At 38.4% G+C, this 23750-nt stretch overlaps 1 protein-coding gene across 2 annotated transcripts in view; it reads left to right on the forward strand.

Annotated features, from left to right (window-relative positions):
- The window catches only part of PTPRB (protein tyrosine phosphatase receptor type B), a 99850-nt gene that overhangs the window by 28703 nt on the left and 47397 nt on the right, over positions 1 to 23750 (forward strand). For both annotated transcript variants that reach the window (XM_016198909.2, XM_087814538.1), the window contains 7 exons: positions 7264 to 7539; positions 8493 to 8750; positions 10325 to 10588; positions 12279 to 12548; positions 15549 to 15809; positions 20648 to 20914; positions 23295 to 23558. In XM_016198909.2, coding sequence (XP_016054395.2) covers positions 7264 to 7539; positions 8493 to 8750; positions 10325 to 10588; positions 12279 to 12548; positions 15549 to 15809; positions 20648 to 20914; positions 23295 to 23558 — 1860 coding nt within the window. The remainder of the gene's footprint in view (positions 1 to 7263; positions 7540 to 8492; positions 8751 to 10324; positions 10589 to 12278; positions 12549 to 15548; positions 15810 to 20647; positions 20915 to 23294; positions 23559 to 23750) is intronic.

Below are 23750 nucleotides of genomic sequence, written 5' to 3' on the forward strand. Positions count from 1 at the left end.
TTAAAGAAATATCAAAGTGCGCACAAGTTCAAAAGCTATTGAAATAATTTTCATATTTTTCATTGGCATTAAAATTTTGGTACCATTCCTTTTTATGCATGATCAAATCTATATAGATCAAATAAATATTATACTGACCACATATTGTTTAGTTTTATCCCCAGGGCAGTCCTGTGGAGGGGGTATTGTGAAGGCACAGGTTGCATATGAGATAAGAGTTGAATTCTGAAAGCTGCCGCCTCCATCACTTACTAGCTCAGTTGCCTTGGGCAAGTTATTGCTCTCTCCAAGCCTGTTTCCTAATCTATAACATGGGGATGACAACAAAAATACTGCCTACTTCATAGGGTCTTTTGAGGTTTTAAGTGGTTCATATGTAAATTCTGGAACAGTTTTTGTCATATACTAAGTGTGTAGTAAATTCACTATTATTGCTTTCTGGTTGGAGATGAAGTTTGATATTTTTAAGAATTAACAGATCACAAATCCACACAGCTAATATGGGAAAAGCGTAGAACTTGAACCCTGCTTTACTGCATCCAACTCCAGTTCTTTCCACTACTCTGCAGAAAGGACATAATTTTTAATACGGTATTAGTTCTTTCAAATCACTATGTAATACTTTGTTATTACTTTTCAAGGAGGAAAAAATATATTACAAAATAAATGTGAGTGTGTGTGTGTGTGTGTAGCCTACACAAGGGTGGGATAATGATTAGATGTGTTATGGTGTGAAGAACTTATAAATTATAAGCAGCTCTTGATTTTCAGTTGTGTTGATCTCTTGGTGAAGGACTTCAGTGTTGAGCCACCTGCCATTTGCAGCCTGTTGCAGGACTTCTGAGGTCAGGCTGAGCTACGAACATGGAATGAACCAACCTAATGCTCTGAGCTTGATCTTCTGTGTACTTAGGAAGCTTTCTCCATCAGTCTGACTTTCGTTGGTGGACATGGCATTCTACAGGTTGGCAAGAAATAAATAAAATCTAATTTGTCCAGACAGAATGAGAGGAGAGCAAAGAAAAACAGTTTCACCTTCCATTCCCAAACACCAATTTGGTGGAATCCCCCAGGAGGATTAGAGAATAATTCTGACTTCTTCCCAACCTTGTAGGAGAAATTAAATCCATTCTGTATGTGTGGTTTTTTGTTTGTTTATTTTAAATATATCTTTATTGATTTCAGAGGGAGAGGGAGAGAGAGAGACAGAAACATCAATGATGAGAGAGTCATAAATCGGCTGCAGCCCCCAACCCGGGCATGTGCCCTGACCGGGAATCGAACCCTGATCACCTGGATCCTAGGTCGACGCTCAACCGCTGAGCCATGCCTGGCTGGGCCATTCTATATGTTTAAATATATATAGATGAATATGATTATATGTCCCTAAACATGTAATATGCAACTAAAATTCACATGGTAGCTGTGCGTTATGTGCTGTTGAGTCACCTCTGGCTCCTAGTTACTATGAATGAATGATGTCCACACCGTCCTGACCTCACAACCCTGTCAGCTGCTGGAGACTCATGCCTACGGCTTCTGTTAGGGAGTCAGTCCACCTTGCATTTGGTCTTCCTCTTTTCCTGTTCCCTATACACATAGATTTCCAGGGATTTTTGTTTTTAATTTTGTTTTTTTCTTTTATATGGAAAATTTCAGACAAATAAAAAAGTAAACAGACTAGAATAATGGACTGCCTTATACGCATCATGTCTTGAACAGTTATAAACTGATAACCACCCTTTCCCCTTCCCCATATCATTTTGATGCAATCCAAGTCATCATTTAATTTCATTTATAAATATTTCAGTATGCATTTCTGAAAGATAAGATGATGATGATGATGATGATTTTTAGAGAGAGTGGAAGGGGAGAAAGGAGGAGGGGGTAAAGAGAGAGGGAAAGACAGAAACATCGATGTGAAAGAAACACATCAATTGGTTGCCTCCCCCACGCACGCATCCTGACGGGGCCGATAGCGAACCTGCAACCCGGGTACATGCCTTTGACCGGGAATCCAACCCAAGACCCTGGGGTGCACGAGCCAACGCTGAGAACACTGGCCAGAGAGATAAGATTATTTTTTAACACAACCACAGTATCATTATCAGAATTAACATTAACAGTAATTTCTTAATATCTAGATGTCCAGGTTTGAAAGCACCCAGAAAGTGGCAGCTCATGAATTTCTACATAAGAGACAATCTGATTGGAAGAAGAGACCAAGGGACTTCTCTTTATACTGCATTTATGAAGCACTTAGATAATATTGAGAAAGCCTCAATTGTTAATACCTAGAACTTGGAGGGGGGCTGCTGAAGGATCTCGTGGAGATGAGAGGGTTAACGGCTCCATCAGTTGTCAGTGTGCCCACAGTGCTCACACTAATACGCAGTAGAGGTGAGCTTTTCCATGCTTTAGTTTAACTTCTCTTTCACTCTGCTATGCCCTTTCTTCTCTCTGATTTCTAAGTCCTACTTGACCTTCCAAACTTGCTAAAGTTCGTTTCCTTCACGAAGCCCACCTTTGAGACCTTAGCCCTTGGCTGTGGTTTTCTATTTGCATATTTAGCATGCGTGCCCACCCGTGTTACTCTTAACAGCAGCAACATTTATCCCAGCTGCCGTTCACTGAGAGCCCAGCATGAGTCAGGCTGCACTTAACGCTGTACCTCCTCTACCTCTTAGCGCTTAGAACCCTGTGAAGTGTTGGTCCCACTTTATAGGTTGGAAACTGAGCGTCAGCGAAGGGAAGCAGCTTGCCTAAAGTCGCCTTCGTAACTGACAGTGTTGGGATTTGAACCCAGGTTTTGTCTGACATCGGAAGTCGGCCTCCCTGATAATGCACCTTTTGTTTGCCTTTTTCACAAAGGTGTTTACTGCCTGAGTAGACTGAACTCCCAGAGGGTGGACCATCTGCTAATTACATACCTAGAGACAAGTATGGTGACCCGGAAAATAATGGGGCATCCTGCTGCTGCTGTTCATGATGATGCAAATAATTGTCAAAACTGCTTTGGTTTCCCTTTCAGGGTTGTTAATCTTTGAAAGTTCCTTCTTACTTGAACTATAGGCCTGGTGTATTAAAGTGATAAATCAAATGCATGGTAACCTGATATATTAGCATAACATGGGACATCATCTTAAAATAAGTCAGAAAGCAGACTAGGCAAACTGCAACAATCACAGAGTAAAAGAGACATATTTAATTAACCGGAGACTGTGAGCAATTGTTTTTTTTTTCTTTGTTCTTCTGTGGGGCAAAAGCCACAAATCATCCGTTGGTGCAGGTTTTCAAAACTGAGAGAGCCTAGTAAACTCTCAGATCTTACACAGATACACTGTGGTGCTATTATGACTTCAAGAAGAGCGTTTGGTATTAACCCATGGATTGCTCTTGTTGTAAGGTTGAATTTATTTCCAAGAGGAATACTATCATTTTGAATTCTAAACATTCTGGAAATTCCTGTATCGATAGATAATAATGTCTTAATAGCCATACAAAAGAATTTTTAAAGAAAATATTATTTTCATTATATATACATATGAGTTTCTCCCTCTTCTTAAGTCACATTTTTAAAAAATGAAAAAAAGGAAGAATTCATTTTGGTTCAAGAATTTAGCTAAACTTTTCCTCTGAGAACAGAAAAATTGGGTTGACATCAAGTCAACTTATGAAATTCTAGGGCTTCCTGATACTGGCAGATTCACTGAAATATGGCAGATGAGTATGGCCAAACTTTGCATTTGGCATTCAGGTCTGTCTGGAACTAAGAAGCACAAAGATATCTTAAAATTTATGGCTAATGATAAATTTTAATGTATTGCTTGAGATTAAATTATTGATCTATGGTTTTCAACAGTTCTCGTCATTTATAACACTTCATTGGTTACTGTATGTACGAGAATTATGAGTGGGAAAAAACAAAAAGGCTCTACTGCACACATATGTGCATTGATACCTCTAGCCGTCGGGGTTCTTTAATTACATATGATTTATCATATGACCAGAAGATTACAGACATTTTAAAAATCTCTCTCTCTCTCCCTCTCTCTCTCTCTCTCTCTATATATATATATATATGTGTGTGTGTGTGTGTGTGTATGAAATTAGCATCCCTGATAGAAGTATCTAATTTGTTTCTAATAAAATATTGAAAACTTTTTAAAATATATCTTTATTGATTTCAGAGAGAGGAAAGGAGAGGGGGAGAGAGAGATAGAAACATCAATGATGAGAGTCATTGATCGAGCCCGCAACCCGGGCATGTGCCCTGACCGGGAATCGAACCCTGATCGCCTGGATCCTAGGTTGGCGCTCAACCGCTGAGCCACGCCCGGCCGGGCTGAAAACTTTTTTTTTTTTAATACAGCAGAGCTTTCATTGGACTTAGATTGAAAAGATGTCTGAAAACGAACTTTGCCATGCATAGCAATAGTGGACAGCTGCCAGCAAAGGACTTTATCACAGCATAAATGGGGTTTTAAGTGTTTGTTTAAAGGGCTTTATCACAGCATAAATGGGGTTTTAAGTGTTTGTTTCCAGTGCAGGTTCTCGCAGCCCAGGCACTTCCCAGTCTCATTGTTCCTTTGTTCCAGCGGATGTACAAAGGATTGGCTGTTTTGTTTTCTGGCTCAGAGAGATTAGATAAAGTCTGCATCTGAACTTCACCCTCTAGGCACCAAACCTTAAAATTCATTTTCTGTAGCTCCTAATTTTGCAGATTATATATGTTTGGATTATAACTGACCATAACATGATTTCCTTTGGCCTTGACCTGGCTCAGCTGTAGATGGTAGACGCAGGTGTCAGTACAGCATTGGTCTCATTTGAACTATCACTGGAAAGCAGCTGTCCCTGTCATCCTTGTCCTTAAAATGCCCCTTCAGCAAAAACGCGTCACCTCTCTTGGCTATGACAAGGCTGTTCTTGAGTTTTGTTGGCTATTAGAATTTTATGGTAGTGCAGTGCCTATCTCTGCCAGGCAACAAGGACATTTTCTGTGAGGGAAAATTATGTTCTTTCCTTTTATTATAACGTCCTTAATTATAGACTATTATGTAAGATAGAAAAGTTAAATAATATTGCCAGGGGGAAAAAAAACTACTGTTTTTCCTCCAGAGCTTAAAAATGCGAACCACCTTGGGAATTTTTTTTTAATTTTATCTTAAGGGTTAAAAACTTAGTTCAGGGGAATAAACTGATAAGATTTTTGATCATAGTTTTTAATGAAGAAAGCGTTTATCACTTTAGTTTAAAAAAATTGTATTCCACTTTTGCCTCCGTTTTGTCAGTGATTCAGAGAAAATTTTCTTTATGATCAAGTAGACAGAATAAATTTCTATTGCTTAGTGCTCACTGTATGCCAGGTAGTCTTCTCTATCTTTGTTACTCCTCAAAATGTAGGGACTCCTCCGAGAATGTAGGGACTATTATACTCCCCAGACAGATGGGAGAACCGAGGCTGAGCCCAGGGAAGTAACTTGCCCAAAGTCTTATGACTGATAGCACAGTGAAGCCGAGATTTGAACTGACTTCTGTCTGACTCCAGAGCCCACGCTCTCTGCAACTACATCTTCCTACTTCTATGACAAGATCTTCTGATTATAGGAGTAACAATAATACTGCCTAACACTGAACACTTACTGTGTACCAGACACCGTTCTGAGCGCTCCAGATAAAATACTCAATTTAATCTTCATAGCAATTCTACTAAAATGATAGTGCTATCATCAGCATGGCATAGATGAGACAGCTGAGGCACAGGGAGGTTAAGGAATTGCCCTGAGTGCACAGCTACACAGCCGGGGAGCTGGGTTCAAGCCCCGGTCATCAGGCCCTAGAGCCTGCGCTCTCAGGCGAACCTGTGTAGTGCTGGGCTGTAAGCCACACGGCCTTGTCCTCCAAGCTCACCTGTGCTTTTGGCTTTTAAAGTAACTGCTGCCTCGGCTTACTTGTCAGCTAGCATGTATGTTATTATTAATTGTTGACATTATAAAATGTTCTGTGGCTTATTTAATTTTTGCAGTGTAATGTGCTCATATAAATCACAGCCAGAAACACAAACAAAGCCGTTAGATGGATCATTGGCTGAGTTTCGCCTGTGTATGCTGTCTCTAGGTGACCCAGAGATAGTCTTACGAACTGCCAGGTCGTAAATGCCGTTTGAACATAGAGTAAGATTCTTTTGTTCTTATTTGTATTAATATTAGTGTCACTAACAAACGCTGTTTGAAAACATACACTGTTCTATGAACATTCCAGAATTCCTATAGTCATTTTGTGAGAAAACTCTCATTTACCAAGAAGTGGATAAGACCTGAGATCTCTATAGCCATGCCACTAAAACATCTGACCTGGCTATTGAAATTTAGTTTTCACTGTCTTAATCCCACTTTCTAGACCAAGAAGCATGTTGGATTTCTGAAAATTACTCAGGTGTAAATGTCTCTCAGTGCTTCTCCTCCCAGCGTTTAGGGTAGAGAGAAGTCTCATTTCTCAGGTGGGCTCACTGCCCTTGGAATTGCTGCTCACTGAATGCTGTTGACTTAGTTCCCAACCTGGGGACATGCCTTCATCCTGTTTCAAGTTCCACAGTGAAGACTGAATACATAGGAAATGGGACTTCTCTGATCCACGGTTTTGAGAATTGAAACTAAGCCATTTTCACCTGCTCTGGGGGCCCCAGCAGCTCCAAAATGGCCCGGAAGTCAAGTTTTGAAAATTTAGTTACATAGGAAATCCCAGCTCTGGGGAGAATTCATTTTGGTGAGCAAACCTAGCCTAGGCTCGTAATCAGGTCTGTATCTTTTGTGGTTTTCTGATATCTAAAAATGACTGGAAGTTATCTATACTTAGCCATGAGAACCCACAACCTAAAAGAGAAAAAGTTCAGTACAAATTTCAAAATTATTTAATATTTGTATTTTCTATTGGTTTTCAACATCTATCCAGGCACAGCTTGGATGTTTGTCAATGTGCTGAACTTGGAAGCCAAAGAAAATATCACCTTACTTGGAATTCCAAGCTCAGAGTTGTCTTAACAAAAAAGTTTTCTTAGAAAAAGGAGTTTATATGACTAGTAGCTGAGTGGGTTTCTTTTTTAAATGAAATGGTAAGTTTCGAAGTGGAGTAAAATACCAATTTGTTCATGGGCAGCAGATGCTTAAACTTTTTAAGAAAAATAATCTGGATTACAGCAAGGTGAGCATGTCTTGCAGAAGTCTTCAAGCCGCGTTCCCTTTCTTGCTTTTTGCCTTGCAGATCCTTTGCCTCCTGCTAGGTTTGAGGTCAGTAAAGAGAAGACTTCTTCAACCAGCCTGCATGTTTGGTGGACTCCTTCTTCTGGAAAAGTCAGCTGGTATGAGGTGCAGTTATTTGATGATAACAAAAAGATACAGGGGGCTCAGATTCAAGAAAGTACTTCATGGAATGAATATGCATTTTTTAACCTTACTGCTGGTAATAAATACAGCATTGCCATCACAGCTGTTTCTGGAAGTAAACGTTCCTCTACAATTCATATCAATGGATCAACAGGTAAGACCTGTTTACAGGTAGTTGGGTATTTAATAGTTTATGCTCCTTTTGAAATTAAATTCAAGAAATGGAAGTAAGAATTCCACCAGATCAAAAATGAAAGATAGATAGATAGATAGATAGATAGATAGATAGATAGATAGATGATAGATAGATAGATAGATAGATAGATAGATAGATAGATAGATGATAGATAGATAGACAGACACATACATACTCACTACATACATAAATGTTGTGTGATACAGTGGAAAACTGGACTGAAAACAAGGAGGTGTGGCCGTGTCGCTAGCTTGCTGGGTTATTTTGAACATACCATGGAACTTCTCTGGGACTAGAGTTTTCTACAAATTAAGTAAATGTTTCCTAATGGCCCTTCTAACTCAAATCTTAGGCAACTGCATTTTCTAAGTTTATGCCATAAAACTAATTTTAAACTTGTGTTTTCCTCCTTTGTATATTCTTCTCATAACATCAAGTCATGATGTTTCCTAAAGATTCCCATGTTTGGAACAGGTTTTGCCTGCACCCAGACACCCTAATATCAATGACACATCACCACCTCCTTCCATAGAGGACCGTCTTTCTTATAATTCACTCCCCTCATTTCTCTCCTGCTTTGTTGCTCTCTTTCCATTTGTCCTCTCCTGTAGTTCTTTTTTTCTTTTCCCTTTACTGCTCTGCCACATCATACTTCATTGGCCAAAACTGCCTAATCCCTGTTAAGTGGGGAGACAGACAGGTAGGCTATGCTGTAGCTTTAGGCTGTGGACTTTGAAAAGAGCATTAATCCAAGTTCTGGTGAAATTTCAGAAGTGCTGTTTTCGTTAGTTATCACCCAAGTTAGATGCATAGAAAAGCATAAATGATTGTGCAAGTTTGAACTAAGTATGTCTATGTTTTCTAGACGGAAGTTATGAATGACACTTTAAAAATGCATTTTATCCCATTAGTGCCATCCCCGGTGAAAGATATTGGTATTTCAGCGAAAACGAATTCTCTCCTGATTTCCTGGTCCCATGGCTCTGGGAATGTGGAAAGATACCAGCTGATGCTAATGGATAAAGGGGTCCTAGTTCATGACACTGTCGTGGACAAATATACTACTTCTTACACTTTTCACGGACTGACGCCTGGCCACCCCTATAACCTCACCATTGTAACCGAGGCTGCAGGGCTGCGGAACAGCAGGTGGAAACCAGCCAGGACAAGTAAGTGCCCTAGCTAGCTGGACAAGAAATCAAGGAAATGTTTAATTAACGAGGCTTATTAATTATTTGAATAATGATAACATAGAACAAGTTGAAATCCATACGTTACAGAAGGCCCTTCATATGTATCCATTTTTCTACTTAGAAAAAGACGGGATCCTTTTGTTCTTGGCAATATTCTGAAGTGGCAAAGTTAATTACTGATAGAGTCTCAGCTTCTCATTCCCATGTGCCGGTCCCCTTCTCTTAAACGGGATTCCACTGCCCTTGTGCTGTCACTCACCATGAACAGGACACTGCTCTCGGTGCTATGCGAAGATCTACTCTTGTGAAACAGCCATTTCCCCAAAGCCCCATCGAACAAAATGTGTCCTGAGACCCAGAACTTCAGGGCCTGTCCTCACAGCCTAATATAGCCTGATAAACCAACCTGTGCTGTTTTGATGAATAATTCAGATACACACTAATTCATTCACTCACTGTGTATTGGGTATAAACTATATGTTAGGCATTGAGGATATAACAACACCCAAGAGAGACAAAGTCTTTGCCCTCATGGAACTTACATTTTAGTAGATTCTAATGCTTTTGGTGGATCTAATGTGTTAACAAATCCCCTCTCTTGGAAAATTATCTAATTTTAGCAGAAACTCTGAAATATGTAGTACTTTAAAAATTACTGTAGTGATGAGAATTTCTGAAACTTTAGGAGGCTTGTGGGAATGATACTTAGGATACCTACACATTTACATACACCTTTCACTTCCCATCTCAAAGATGTATAGACATTTCCAACAAAAATGTACCGTATATCTTAAAAATTATTTATGTATCTCAAGAGCACATACTTCTTCTAACTGGCCTATGGGAAATCAGTGTGCTATGCCCACTTTTAATGAAGTGTTGCTTATTATGCCATTAGTGAGGCCCAAAATTACAGCATGAGCAAGAAGTAGAAAATAGTCACCAAAATATCTCTCCTTTGTGATCATTTTCTACTGATGAAATAATGACATGACTCTTTTTGTTTTGAGGAGGAACAAGGTAAAATTTTAATTTCAGGATTAGCGAGTCGTTAACACAGAACTTAAGCTTTAATTTTATCTTATCATGCTTTAAAATGAAAAATAAAGTCTTTTTAGCACACAATATTTTGCAATAGCCAATCAGTTGGCCAATCTATTATGTACTTGCTGTTATTAGATACATAAAGAGGGGAAGAAATTAGACAGATGACAGACTTGCTGGAACATTTCACTTGCAGAATTTTGACGAAGCCCTCATTTGCCAATAGGATCCCTAGGCTCAGTGAGATGGGCAGAGCTGCCCAGGGTTGCAGACCAGCTTGACTCAGTCTGAGCCAGAGTTCAAGTTCCTACAGCCACATTTGTGCTCTTTCCACTAGCCAGATAACCTCTCTTCAGTTTTGCAATATTGTTTTTGCCTCATGAAGTTGTCATTTTCTTCTGTGCAGGGAGTGTGGCTTGTCAGGATTAAAATTCAGGTCAAAATCTGGCCACAAGACTGGTAAAATATCCCAAGTTAAAAGTCTCTCTTCCTTTCTTCCTGATTAGCCCCCATGGAAGTCTCAAATCTGAAGGTGACAAATGATGGCACTTTGACCTTTCTAAAAGTCAAGTGGCAAAGACCTCCTGGAAATGTGGACTTCTACAACATTACCCTGTCTTACCAAGGGACTGTCAAAGAATCCAGAATATTAGCACCCCAGGTTACAGAAACCCAATTTAAAGGCTTAACCCCTGGACGACTTTATCAAGTTACCATCAGCTGTGTCTCTGGTGAATTGTCTGCTCAGAAGATTGCAGTGGGCAGGACAGGTAAGTATGGACTCCAGAATATTCCTTGGTTGACCAAATCAGTCTCTGAGCCATCTTAGAAGAAGACAAAATAAGTTAGAAGGAAAACACATTCCCCAACCTGAAAAATATGGTCTACATGACTGAGGGTGTCTGTGGGCCAGGGCACCACATACAAAGTAAAGCAGAGCATTAAATGCATTTATCTGAGTTATTGAAGCAAATGTGTTTGGATTGATTCCTGCTTAATTTACATAACTGGCTCTGTCCTGTGCTATTTCACATCACACCACTTAAGTAGCAAAAATGCATTAGCATTGATACTAATAAATGAAATATTTCTGATCAGCTCTTATAATAAGGGCTCGTTAGCACTTAACTATGTTTTTTACTAAATTATTTTATTAATTAAGTCATTTATCTAGTGCCTTCTATGTGTAAATTATTGTAGTGTGAGCTTTTGGATTTGTTAAAATGGCAGGGTTCAACCAACTACACCCTTCAGCCAAATACAGCCTGTGACCTGTTTTTGTATAGCCCCACGCTAAGAGTGGTTGTTATATTTCCTAAGGGTTTAAAAAAACAGAAAAATATGAGACAAAGACCATAATGGTCCGCAAAGCCTGAAATATTTACTTGCTGACCTTTGCTTTAAGGAAGTTATGTTTTAATCACACAAATATAGAACATACACACACAAAATAAAAATACTACAGTACATTTTAGTAATGGTAATTGTATTGATATTCCCATGTATTAGGCACTGACTAAGTACTTTACAGTATCTTTTCATTTCGTTTGCACAACAAAACCAGGAGAAAGATCCTATTACTATCGCTGTTTTACTGATAAATAACTTGTTGATAGTTATCTAGCCAGTAAATAGTGTGGCTGGAGCTGAAATCAGGCTGTCTGATTCAAGAGTCCATCCTCTGTGCTCTTAGAGATCCCAAGTAAGAGTCATATGGTCAGAAAGATAAGAGAACAGCACTTCTTTCAGAAAACCAATAAAGACTTCTTGAAGAGAAAAGAGGGAAGGGGGTTTGAGGTGGAAGGAATGACATAAGCAAAGGCAGAAGAGCTCAGGAGACTTACAGGCCTACAGAGCAAGCACCTGGAGGCCAGCACTGGGGAGAGTGGGAAAGGAGGGAGGGCGGCTGCGGGAGTCATCAGAGGCAAGACTGGAAGGATACGGGAGCTTGTTGTGGAGAACTACAAATGCCACACCAAAGACTCCATGATTTATTCTGTAGTTAATAGAGAAACCTTGAGTGTTTTCGAACTATGTTGCAAGATTAGTCTTTTCAATTGGAAAAGAAAAAGGAATGTTTTATGACCACAACATGCAGTCTCTTCCAAAAAATGCCACATCTATCAATGTCACCGTTGTTAGATGCAACATCAATATTGTCTTTAGAGCTGGTGTGAAACCAGTAAATCACAGCACTCAAATCACTAGGTTATTAATTAACAACGTTACAGAAGATCGCATTACCGATATATGACTAAGGTGAATTGGGCATATGTTTCTTGATTGTCAAATGTTTCCAAAGTGAGGAAAGAACACTCATTTGCAATCCGTGAATATCAGGTGGGGATAGAAATGTTTTGAATTGCAGACACTAGGTCTCTTATCTACTGTTGCCCATGAAGAGTGAATGAGTATTTTTGGTTTCTAGTATCTCCTTTTTGACGACATTTCACCATTTAGTTCCAGAGAAAGTTGGGAATCTGGAGGCCAACAGCAATGGCTCGCTGAGGTCCCTCGTGGTGAGCTGGTCGCCCCCTGCTGGAGACTGGGAGCAGTACCGTATACTGCTCTTCAATGATTCTTCCCTGCTGCTCAACATCACTGTGGGAAAGGAGGAAACGCACTATGTCATAGATGACGTGGGACTCATACCGGGAAGACAGTACGAGGTAGAAATCATTGTGGAGAGTGGAAATCTAAAGAACTCTAAGCGCTGCCAAGGCAGGACAGGTAAGCTAACTATCAGCGTGTTAATGACTGATGGAATCTTCATTTGGTCCCTTTACCAAGTAACCCAGGTAACTGTCGATGCCGTTTTCTGAATTTTAGACATTATATACTTGCAGACTGAAACATGGCTAGTATGTTAAATTTCGTCAAATAAGAATATTAGAAATCACTTCCACTAGGAACACCATTATTTTATACAGTCACGAGCCACATAACGACATTTCGGGCAATGGAGGAGAGCATATGTGGCAGTGGTCTCATAAGCTTGTAATGGAGCTAAAAATTCCTATGACCTAGCGATGTCATAGACGTCGTAACATCATAGCTCAATGCATTACTCACGTGTTTGTGGTGATGCTGGTGTAAACAAACCTGCTCTGCTAATCATGTAAAAATATAGTATATACAGTTATATGTGGTATATACTGTTTGATAATAATGAAAGACTATGTTATTGATTTGCATATTTACTATACTATGCTTTTATCATTATTTTAGAGTATACTCTTTCTACTTATTAAAAAAAATTTGCTGTAAAACAGTATGTCGTGTTACACCAGAAGCAGCCTCAAACATCTCACCTGCTGCATCATTTGTTTTGTGCTTAATTTAATCTCATGTTGTTTTGTTCATCCTGACTCCTAAGTGTATGAAATCCACTGCTCATGTTGCCACTAAGAGGCCACATTGAGAGATTGACCTGGAAATGAGATTAAAAGTGATTAGGGACTGCAGAAGTGGAAACTCAGTGATGATTATTGCTCACCAGTCAGCTTGTCCCTCCACTACGATCTTGAGGAATAAGAACAAGGTGGTGGAAGCTGTTAAAAGATCTGCCTCATTGAAGGAAACAAGACCAACAAAAATTTGAGAAGAGCCTATATCATATATGGAATAACTTCTAATGACCTGGATTGAAGACCAGACACAAAACCTCTCTCAGCACCAGGATGCTTACAGCCAAAGCAAAACATTCATTTGTGATGTTGGAAAAAAAGACTGGACCCGACTATAATGATGAATTTACTGCCGGCTCTGGGTGGTTTATAGGATTCAAGAATCGTTATTCATTACATCATGTGAACGTGGGTAGTAAGTCTTCGAATGCTGATGCGAAGGTAGAAGAATCTTTGGAATAAGCTAATTGTGGAGGAAAATCACTTGCCATACCAAATAGTCAATACAAATGAAACCTTCCTATTTTGGAAACAGATGCCTAAAAGGACTTTCATCCATAAGGAGGCCAAGTCAAAGCCAGGTTTAAAGGCTTTTAAGGACTGTTATTCTTCCTTGGGGACAATGTGGCAGGCTACAAATTGAAACCTTTTGTGATCTGACACAGTGAGAAGCAGAGGGCCTTCAAGTTTATCAGTGAGCACACACTGACAGTGTACATCAGGAGCAACAAGAAGTCATGGGTGACCCCGCGACTCTTCCAGGATGCCCTCCTGAATTGGTGTGTTTAAAGAATAACATACCTTTCAAGCTTTTGCTTATTTGTGATAATGCTCCTGGATATCCTCCTTTGATTTGTGATCTTCTCAATATCAAAGTGGTGTTTCTCCCTCCCAACACCACCTCTTTGATCCAACCAATGGATCAAGGAGTTATAGGAGCTTTTAAGGCCCTGGGGAGGATTTTTGCCCATGCTATTGCTGTAGCTGAGGAACACACTTAGAAAACACTGATGCAATTCTGGAAGGATTACATCTGTGACTTCATCAAGCACCTTGCTTTGGCTTGGTGTGATATCACCAAGGAGTGTGTGAATGGCATCCGGAAGAAGACAAGAAGTTTGTCCATGACCTTAGAGGATTTGCTTAAGGATGAAGAGTGCAAAAATCAACAAAGCTGTGTTTGAGATGACAAACAACTTTAACCTGGGTGTTGATGAGGATGGCACTGAGCTCCTAGAGGTGCTTCCTGAGGAACTGACTAATGAGGAATTATTGGAACTGGAACCAGGAACTCATAGATGATGAAGAGGCAAAAAAAAAAAAAAAAAGGAAATTGCAGGAGAAGAAAAAGAACCCCCAAGAAAATTCACAGTGAAGGGCTTAGCAGAATCTTTGCTGACCTCAACAAGCTCCTTAAAAAGTTTGAAAGTATGGACCCAACATCGAAAGGTTTTCATTAATAGGGAGGAATGTCCATGGTACATTATCTGTTTGAAAGCAAATTTGTGATGAAAAGAAATAAACCAAGCAAATCAGCACGTACATACTGATGAAAAGAGGGAAACTTCTTCAGTTATCCCTCATGCCAGGTCCTCCAGGAGGTATTCTAGAAGAAGGCATTGCTATCGTAGGAGATGACAGAAAATGTCTTGGATGCAAAATTCACAGTATACTTTTGCACAATTGATTCTTCCATAATTTTGTTTCCCTCTTGTTTTATGGATCAACATTTTACTCTTAACAATGTCTCCTAGAAGTTTTAATAATACATCCTTTTCAAGAAATGGAAGAAATGTTAATTCTTTGGATAACGGGAGCCTTTAATCAGATACTGTTATTAGTTACCAGCTATACTATTATTACTCTCCTTTTCAGGGACACATCAGTGTTCCCTCCTTAGAAATGAAGGAAAAAATCACTGTGTCTTTCTAAGCTATGGAGGCAACAAATACTCCTAACTCTTCCCAAAGTCCTCAAACACAGACCTTTCTCTGTGGTTTTGTGGATGACAAGATCGAATTAAATATTTTCATATCATAGAGTTCATATGAAGACATAAGCACTCATAAAGTATCATGTGGCCAAAAATAAAAGACCAGTAAAGTATTTTTTCCATAGTATTATTTTGAATCCTTATTTCTGCTTATGTTATATAAATAAATATTTTGTAATGAGCTTTTACTTTTTCTTAATGTTCATAAGCATTCAGAAAAGAAATGCTGAATTGGAATACTCTTGTGGATGGAAGAGAACAGCTCTCTAAAGAATACATGAGTGTTTCTGAGTCAGTCAGTGACCCAAGTCTCCACTGCTTTTTCCTCAGTCCCCCTGGCTGTCCTCCAGCTTCGTGTCAAACATGCCAACGAAACCTCACTGGGCATCATGTGGCAGACCCCTGTTGCAGAATGGGAGAAATACACCATTTCACTAGCAGACAGAGACCTCTTGCTCATCCACAAGTCACTCCCCAAAGATGCCAAAGAGTTCACTTTTACTGACCTGGTGCCTGGACGAAAATACATAGCTACTGTGACCAGTATTAGTGGACACTTAAAAAATTCATCTTCAACAAAAGGAAGAACAGGTAATATTCTTTATAAACTTTAGGTTTTAAAAGTATCCTGTGTGCAGAATTGTTTAGCACTCAACTTATAAATGTTCACTAAATTCCAATTATTTACTGGGCATTGATTTATGGATCCTTTAGTTGTTTGGTTTTTATTTTTACTAATTTCAGCCCTGTCTTTAATAGTTCCGTGTTTTGTTTTACTTTGAGTTTATTTTGCTAAAATTAAAACAGAGCAGTAAACAACCTTTCCAAGGAGTTTTGCTGCAAAGGAGAGCAGAGAAATAGGGCAGCATCTGAAAGAGAAAGTATGTTTGGAAGGAGGATTATTTTTAATGATAGAAAAAAATAACAACACATTTTATGCTGATGGGAATGTTTTAGAAGAAAGAGGAATGGTGATGCTATACAGAGAGAGGGAAGAATTGCTGATATTGGTCTATGAATAAGCAAGAAGTATTGGGATCTAGAGCGCAAATGAAAGAATTGGCTTTGGAAAGGAGCATGAGTAGTATAACTTTAGAATTAGCTGGGAGAAAGAGTGCAGATACAGCAAATAGATAGATGTAGTGGTGGGCAGTAATCTTTTGATAACTCTTATTTTCTAAGTGAAATAGGAAGCAAGGTCATCATCAAAGGCTCCCCTTTCTAATTTATGTATTATTGTTGTCCTGTATTTTATTTCTCTCTTCTTTTTTAACACCACAAAAATATAATTATTGTTTTATACAGTTAATGTATCCTTGGATTGGCCCACCAGTTTACTACTTTTTACCTCATCTTTTCTTTCCATATCTCAGACATTCCATCTTGTTTTATGTTTCTTCGTCTTAGAGAACATTCTTCAAATTTCTGTACTGAGATGTTTAGGGACAAACTCTCTGCACTTTTGTTTTTCTGGATATATAGCTCTCAACCTTGAAAGACATTTTCCCTGGGTTATAATTTTGTTGAAAGTTATTTTCTCTCAGCACATTGATGATATTATTCGAATCCTTCTGGAATTTATTGTTGATGTTGAAAAGTCAGCTGTCGACCTAATTTTTATTTCTCTATGAGTAATCTGTTTCCTATGATTGCTTTTAAGATCTACTCTTTGCCTTTGGCGTTCTGCTGTTTGATCTGAGTACAGACTTCTTTTTGTTTATCCTGCTTGAGAATATTGGGATTTCTGTATTTGCAGATTAGTATCTTTCACCAATCCTGAAAATTCTCATCCATTAACACTCTAATATTGCCTCTTGCCTCTTTCCCATTCCCTCTCTGTTCTCCTACTGGTATTCTAGAATATTATATATATAATATTTTTCACATACTTGCTCTCTGAGCTATAGTCTGGATAATTTCCTCAGTTCTTTGTTTGAGTTCATTAATTCTTTCTTTGGTTCTGTCTAAACTCTTTTTAAATTTGCCTATTGAGCTTTAATAATTGGTATATTTTTCACTTTTAAACATTCTCTTTGATTCCCTTTAGTCATATTTCCATTCTCTTCCTTTATTGTCATAAGCATATTAACAGTTTTTATTTTACATTTTATATCTGATAATTATCTGAAGTCTTCAGAAGTGCAATTCTGTTGCCTATTGAGTTTGTTTCCTTTTGCTCATGGTGCTTTATTTCCTTAAATGTTTGTGATTTGTTTTACTGTAAACTCATATACCTTGGGATATTCTGTGGGAATTCTTTGAGGCCTTGTTTGAAAGTGGGTTTCAAAGGGAACTTTCTTTTCATTTGATTCTTTTAGATACACAGGGCTACTATCAACCCAGACCTATTTTAATCTAAATTGTCACCTTGAGGTTTTTTCATCATCCATGTTTTTTTGTTTTTTGTTTTTTTTAAAACGTATCTTTATTAATTTCAGAGAGAGGAAAGGAGGGGGAGAGGGAGAGATAGAAACATCAATGATGAGAGAGTCATTGATCGGCTGCCTAGCCCGCAAACTGGGCATGTGCCCTGACCAGGAATCGAACCCCGATCTCCTGGATCCTAGGTCGATGCTCAACCTCTGAGCCACGCCCGGCCGGGCCATCATCCATGTTTTATGAATTTGAGTTGCAAATTCACTGAAGCTGTCTTGAGGTTATGAATTCTCAGTGGAAATTTTTTCTTTTCTACCCACTGTTAAGGAGGTTGGGGCGATGTGGGGAGTAAAAAGAGAATACTTATTTCACTTACGCTTAGAACGTTTCAGGATTCCAATGTTATGCAGGGCTACTTATGAGGCTCCTCAGGTTAGGAAAGTCCTACACTTTTCCTCCTATTTCGTATATCCTACAAAGCTATAAAATCAGAACTTAAATGTATGTTTAAAAGATGCCTTCAGGATGAAAGTCTGCTTCAGTTATCCAGTTACCTCTCTATCATTTACTTTTAGGTCTCTGAGAATTCCTTGCCTTCTTGACAACTCATTTATGCATTTACATTGATATGTTTTATTCAATACATGTAGTTGTGTTGATTGGGGGGATTTTTGTAGAATGTAGTCCACCATCCTGCCAGAAATGGAAATACAAAACATTATTTTAGACTTAAGATCATTTTCATTATTCCCACCACTTACAATGCTGGGTCATATGGTAAGTGTATGTTTAACTTTGTAAGAACCTACCAAACTGTTTTCCAATGTGGCTGTAAAATTTTACATCCCCACCAACAATATATGAGATTTCCAGTTCCTTCATATCCTCAGCAGCACTTGGTATTGCAAGTTTTTTTGTTTTTTAATTTTAGCCATTCTAATAAGTTTGTAGTGGTATCTCATATTTTTAATTTGCCTTTCCCTAATGACTGATGGTTTTGAGCATCTTTTCATGTGCCTATTTGCCATCCATTTATCTTCTTGGGGAAGAAGATATTTTCAAATGTTTTGCCCATGTTTGTTTCTTATTGAATTTTGAGAATTCTTTATTCCTACATATATAAGTCCTTGGTCAGAAATGTGTGTTGAAATGTTCTCTCCCAGTCTGTGGTTTGTCTTTTCATTAATTTATTAGTGTATTTTGCCAAACATACATTTTTAATTTTGATGTCCAATCTATCAATTTTTTTCATGGATCATGTTTTTGGTATCCTATCTAAGAAATTTTTTTAAGATAAGGTCACAAAGATTTTCTCTCAAAGTTTTTATAGTTTTAAGTTTTAAATTTAAGTGTGTAATTTCTTTTGAGTTAAGTTTTGTGTGTGTGTGAGATATGGGTCAAGGTTTAATTCTTTGTGTATGGACATCTAATAATTCTAGCCCTATTTGTTAAAAGACTATCCTTTCCCTACTTAATTGCCCTTGAATCTCTGTAAAAAATCAATTGACTATATATGTGTTGGTTTATTTCTGGACTCTCAGTTCTGTCCTATTAATCTATGTGCCTGTCCTTTTGCCAGTATCACACTGTCTTCACTACTGTTGCTTTCTAGTAAGTCTTGAAATTAGATCATGTTAGTCCTCCATTCTTGTTCTTCTTTTTCAAAATTGTTTTGACATATTAATTCCTTTGCTTTACACATGAAATTTAGAATTAAAATTCAATCTTCTGATCATGTATAGCAGTATTTTTTCCAGCTTTGTTGAGAAATAATTGGCATATAATACTATAAGTTTAAGGCATATAGTGTGATGTATTTATTTACATATATTATGAAGTGATTATCACAATAGGTTCAGCTAACATCCATCTTCTATATAGGTACAATAAAATGAAAAATGAAAAAATATATTTTCTTTGTGGTGAAACCTCATAACATTTACTCTCAACAGATTTCCTGTGCATTATATAGCAGTGTTTGCTATAGTCATAATGTTGAACATTGCTTCCCTAGTACATATTTATCTTATAACTGGAAATTTGTACCTTTTGACCATCTTTGTCCAAAATAATACTGCTTAATGAATATGTTTGTATCTGAATCCAAAAGTCAACCAGTTCCTAGAAGAGGTGTGCCAAGGTGGGTCCCTTTGATTATTATAATGCAGGGAAAAGGCACAGAGATGTATGTTAATCAAGTGACAACTTCAAGATTTGTGTAAAAGATTTGTCAATGGATAGATTAAAAATCACAGTAGTTACTAATTAGGAAAAAGGCTCAGGCTCATGGGTTAGAAAGATCAGGCTTTGAACCCTAAGTTAACTATTTGTTAGCACTGTAATATAGACTGTTACTTGTATTTTATGATCTTTGGTTTTCTCCTCAGTAAAGGGAATAAGAAAATGAACTTTATAGAGTTTTGAATGAGTATCAAATAATATAACCTCTATAATGCATAGAGCCTATAACTGGCATAAAATAGGCACTCAGTAGTTACTATTATTATTATTATATGATATAATTTGTATTATTGTAACATTTTCACATATAATAATAACAGTCCTCTTGAGAATGTGCCAGTAAAGAATTAACCAGTTTTCTAGACTACAACCTAATCATCAGGTTGAAGGGATTTCCCAATACCAGCCATGACAACCATCAGCTCAGGTAGATGATGTGGCTTTGAGTTCTCATTGGGTAAGGACAGATAAAATGACATTAAATAAGCAATCTTCAAAAATAACAGCCTTTCATTACTGAAAATTTTAAATCAAAACTGTTTAATAGGCATGCCTCATCTCATCCTTGGATCCCAAATAATTTTGATTTCCCATATAGACAGCTTTTTCATAATAGTAGAGTCTCTGTGGGGGAGTAGTTTGCCATATGCCACAGGAAATAGAGCTGAGAGTTTATAGGAAATATATATATGTGTATGTGTGTGTATATATATAGCATCTTCAAGACTGTCTCCATTTTTTACTTATTTCTATTATACTTCCTTAGGGTGACTAAGTGTCATCTGTTTTTTCTTCTGTCTACTGTGTTTCAGTGCCTGCCCAAGTGACTGGTTTGCATGTGGCCAACCAAGGGACAACCAGCAGCCTGTTTACTAACTGGACCCAGGCAGTGGGAGACATAGAGTTCTACCAAGTCTTACTCATCCATGAAAATGTAGTCATCAAAAATGAAAGTGTCTCCAGTGAGACCAGCACATACAGCTTCCACTCCCTCAAATCAGGCAGTCTCTACTCTGTGGTGGTAACAACAGTAAGCGGAGGGATCTCCTCCCGACAAGTGGTGGTGGAAGGAAGGACAGGTAAGAAGAGTACATGGGACCTCCAGAGTTCTGTTTTTAAAACATTCTATAAATAGGTTAATCTCTGATCTTCCCAAAAGCCAAATTCCAGCACCTTCCAGAAGGCACATGTTGTTCTCCCAAGAATGGAAATTGAGGGGTAGGGGTGGGGGTGGGAGTGGAGGTGAGAATAGGAGACAATGAATTCTGAATTTTCTAAAATCTCCAATAAGTGTGACAGAACTCTTAAAAAAACCTTTGTGATGACATGATAGTCATTTGATGCCATATCTCATCCATTATACATGATGAATTGATACTGACAATTATATGAAAATATTTAGCTTAAGTTAATCAACTAATAACGAAAACAGTAGTGCAGCTTGCATATACTATAGGATTTTATTCTGATAGTCACTACGGGTGGTACTATTTAAGTGCACTTATTTCTGATACATGATACAACTATTACTCAATACCACAATGATTAATTTGCAAACTGGTGCTATCCAGGTTGCCCTTTAAAGGCATCCACATCTTTTCCATTTTGTATAGTTGGCAAATCGTAGGCTCTCAGTGAATGTCATGGCACTAAAACTCAATTAAAATAAGCCAATGATCATTGTTGACATCAGAAAGGCCATTCTTGCCACAGCGCTCCAGACTTGTTGCTTCCAGGCTAGGATTTTATGTTAATGTTTTTGCCACTAGAGGGCAGGGAATGCTTTGCAAAGAGAAAAAAACACACCTCTAGTTGTGTCCGTTATTAGACTCCCCAGGAGTAAATAACCTCATGACAAGAAGATCAAAGCAATCAACCAGTCTAAGCTTTTTGGAAAAACTATTGCATTCTTTACCATTTCCCTCAAACATTTTTATTGATGAGTTTGGTTCAAACCCATTCATTTGAAATGTTTGCTTCCTTTCCTACATAGGGAACTTCCTGGCACATTTACATAAAAATGCCTCCTCTTAAAATACTTTATGAACAGCCACACCATAAAAATGCAGTAGGGGCACCCTTGTGTTTATGAGGCATCCAAAAAGCCTCCTTGCATTTTTTATTTGGTTCACCTTCTGATGTGAGATCACTCAGCCTCCAGAGCATTTTCTTGACCTCTTAGGTAATGAGATTTGATCTCCCGGGTCCACACTGCTTTTGCTGATCACGATAAATGACTCAAACTTTTGATTGTGCTTTTCTTTTAAAAATGTAATATGTGAAACCATAAAAATCCTAGAAGAAAACATAGACAGCAAAATCTCAGACATGTCTATAGCAGTATGTTTGCCGATACATCTCCTAGGGCAAGAGAAACAAAGGAGAAAATAAACAAATGGGACTACATCAAAATAAAAAGCTTCTGCACAGCAAAAGAAACCATCAGCAAAACAAAGAGAGCCCACTGTATGGGAGAACATATTTGCCAATAACACATCTGATAAAGGGTTAATATCCAAAATATATAAGGAACTCACACAACTTAACAAAAGGAAGACAATCCAATTAAAAAAATGGGCAAAAGACTTACATATATACTTTTCCAAAGAAGACAAACAGATGACCAAGAGATGTATGAAAAAATGCTTAAATCACTAATCATCAGAGAGATGCAAATTAAAACCACAATGAGGTATCACTTCACACCTGTCAGAATGGCTCCATCAACAAATCAACAAATGACAGGTGCTGGCGAGGGTGTGGAGAAAGGGGAGCCCTAGTACACTGCTGGTGGGAATGCAGACTGGTGCAGCCACTGTGGAAAGCAGTATGGAGGTTCCTCAAAAAATTAAATATAGAGCTGCCTTTTGACCCAATGATCTCACTTCTGGGAACTAGAAATATGAATCAGAAAGAACCCCTATGTTCATAGCAGCGCAATTTACAATAGCCAACACCTGGAAACAGCCCAAGTGCCCATCAGGAGATGAGTGGATAAAAGAACTGTGGTACATTTACATGATGGAATACTGTGCAGCTGTAAAAAAGAAGGATCTCTTACCCTTTGGGACGGTATGGATGGACCTGGAGAGTATTATGCTAAGTGATATAAGCCAGTCAGAGAAAGACAAGTATAACATGATCTCACTCATTTGTGGAATATAATGAGTAAAATAAACTGATGAACAAAAATAGATCCAGAGACATAGAAGCATGGAACAGACTGATGAATCTCAGAAGGAAGGCAGGGGTGGGGGAGTGGGTGGGGAGAGATTAATCAAGGAACTGATGCATAAATGCATAACCCATGGACACAGACAATAGTATAGAGTAGGCCTGGGGGTAGAGCAGATGGGTGGAGGGTGTCAATGGGGGGGAAGGGAGATATCTGTAATTCTTTCAACAATAAAGATACATTTAAAAATAATAATAAATATTCTCCCCTTTTTAAAATCCTAGTCCCCTCCAGTGTGAGTGGAGTAACAGTGAACAATTCTGGTCGCAATGACTACCTCCGAGTATCTTGGCTGCCAGCTCCGGGAGATGTGGACCACTATGTAGTGACACTGTCTCATGACGGCAAGGTGGTTCAGCCCCTCGTTATCGCCAAGTCCGTCAGCGAGTGCTCCTTCAGCTCCCTCACCCCAGGCCGCCTCTATGATGTGACCATAACTACTAAGAGTGGCAAGTATGAAAACCATGCCTTCAGCCAAGATCGGACAGGTAAGTCTGTAAGGAGGCACAGGCGTGTAAGAGCCAGCTTACTATGTGGCTCAGGCAGCTTAGATCTGCAATATTTCTGTAATGCTAAAGTAAAGGCCACTGAGATCACAAAAATTGTTACGGAGTCTTCATATTTTCACCCAAGAAACCCCTTATGTGAGCAAATGTTACCTTCCGAGTAAGAGGAACACC

Source organism: Miniopterus natalensis, chromosome 2 (genome assembly GCF_054644295.1).
Source record: "Miniopterus natalensis isolate mMinNat1 chromosome 2, mMinNat1.hap1, whole genome shotgun sequence".
NCBI lineage: Eukaryota > Metazoa > Chordata > Mammalia > Chiroptera > Miniopteridae > Miniopterus > Miniopterus natalensis.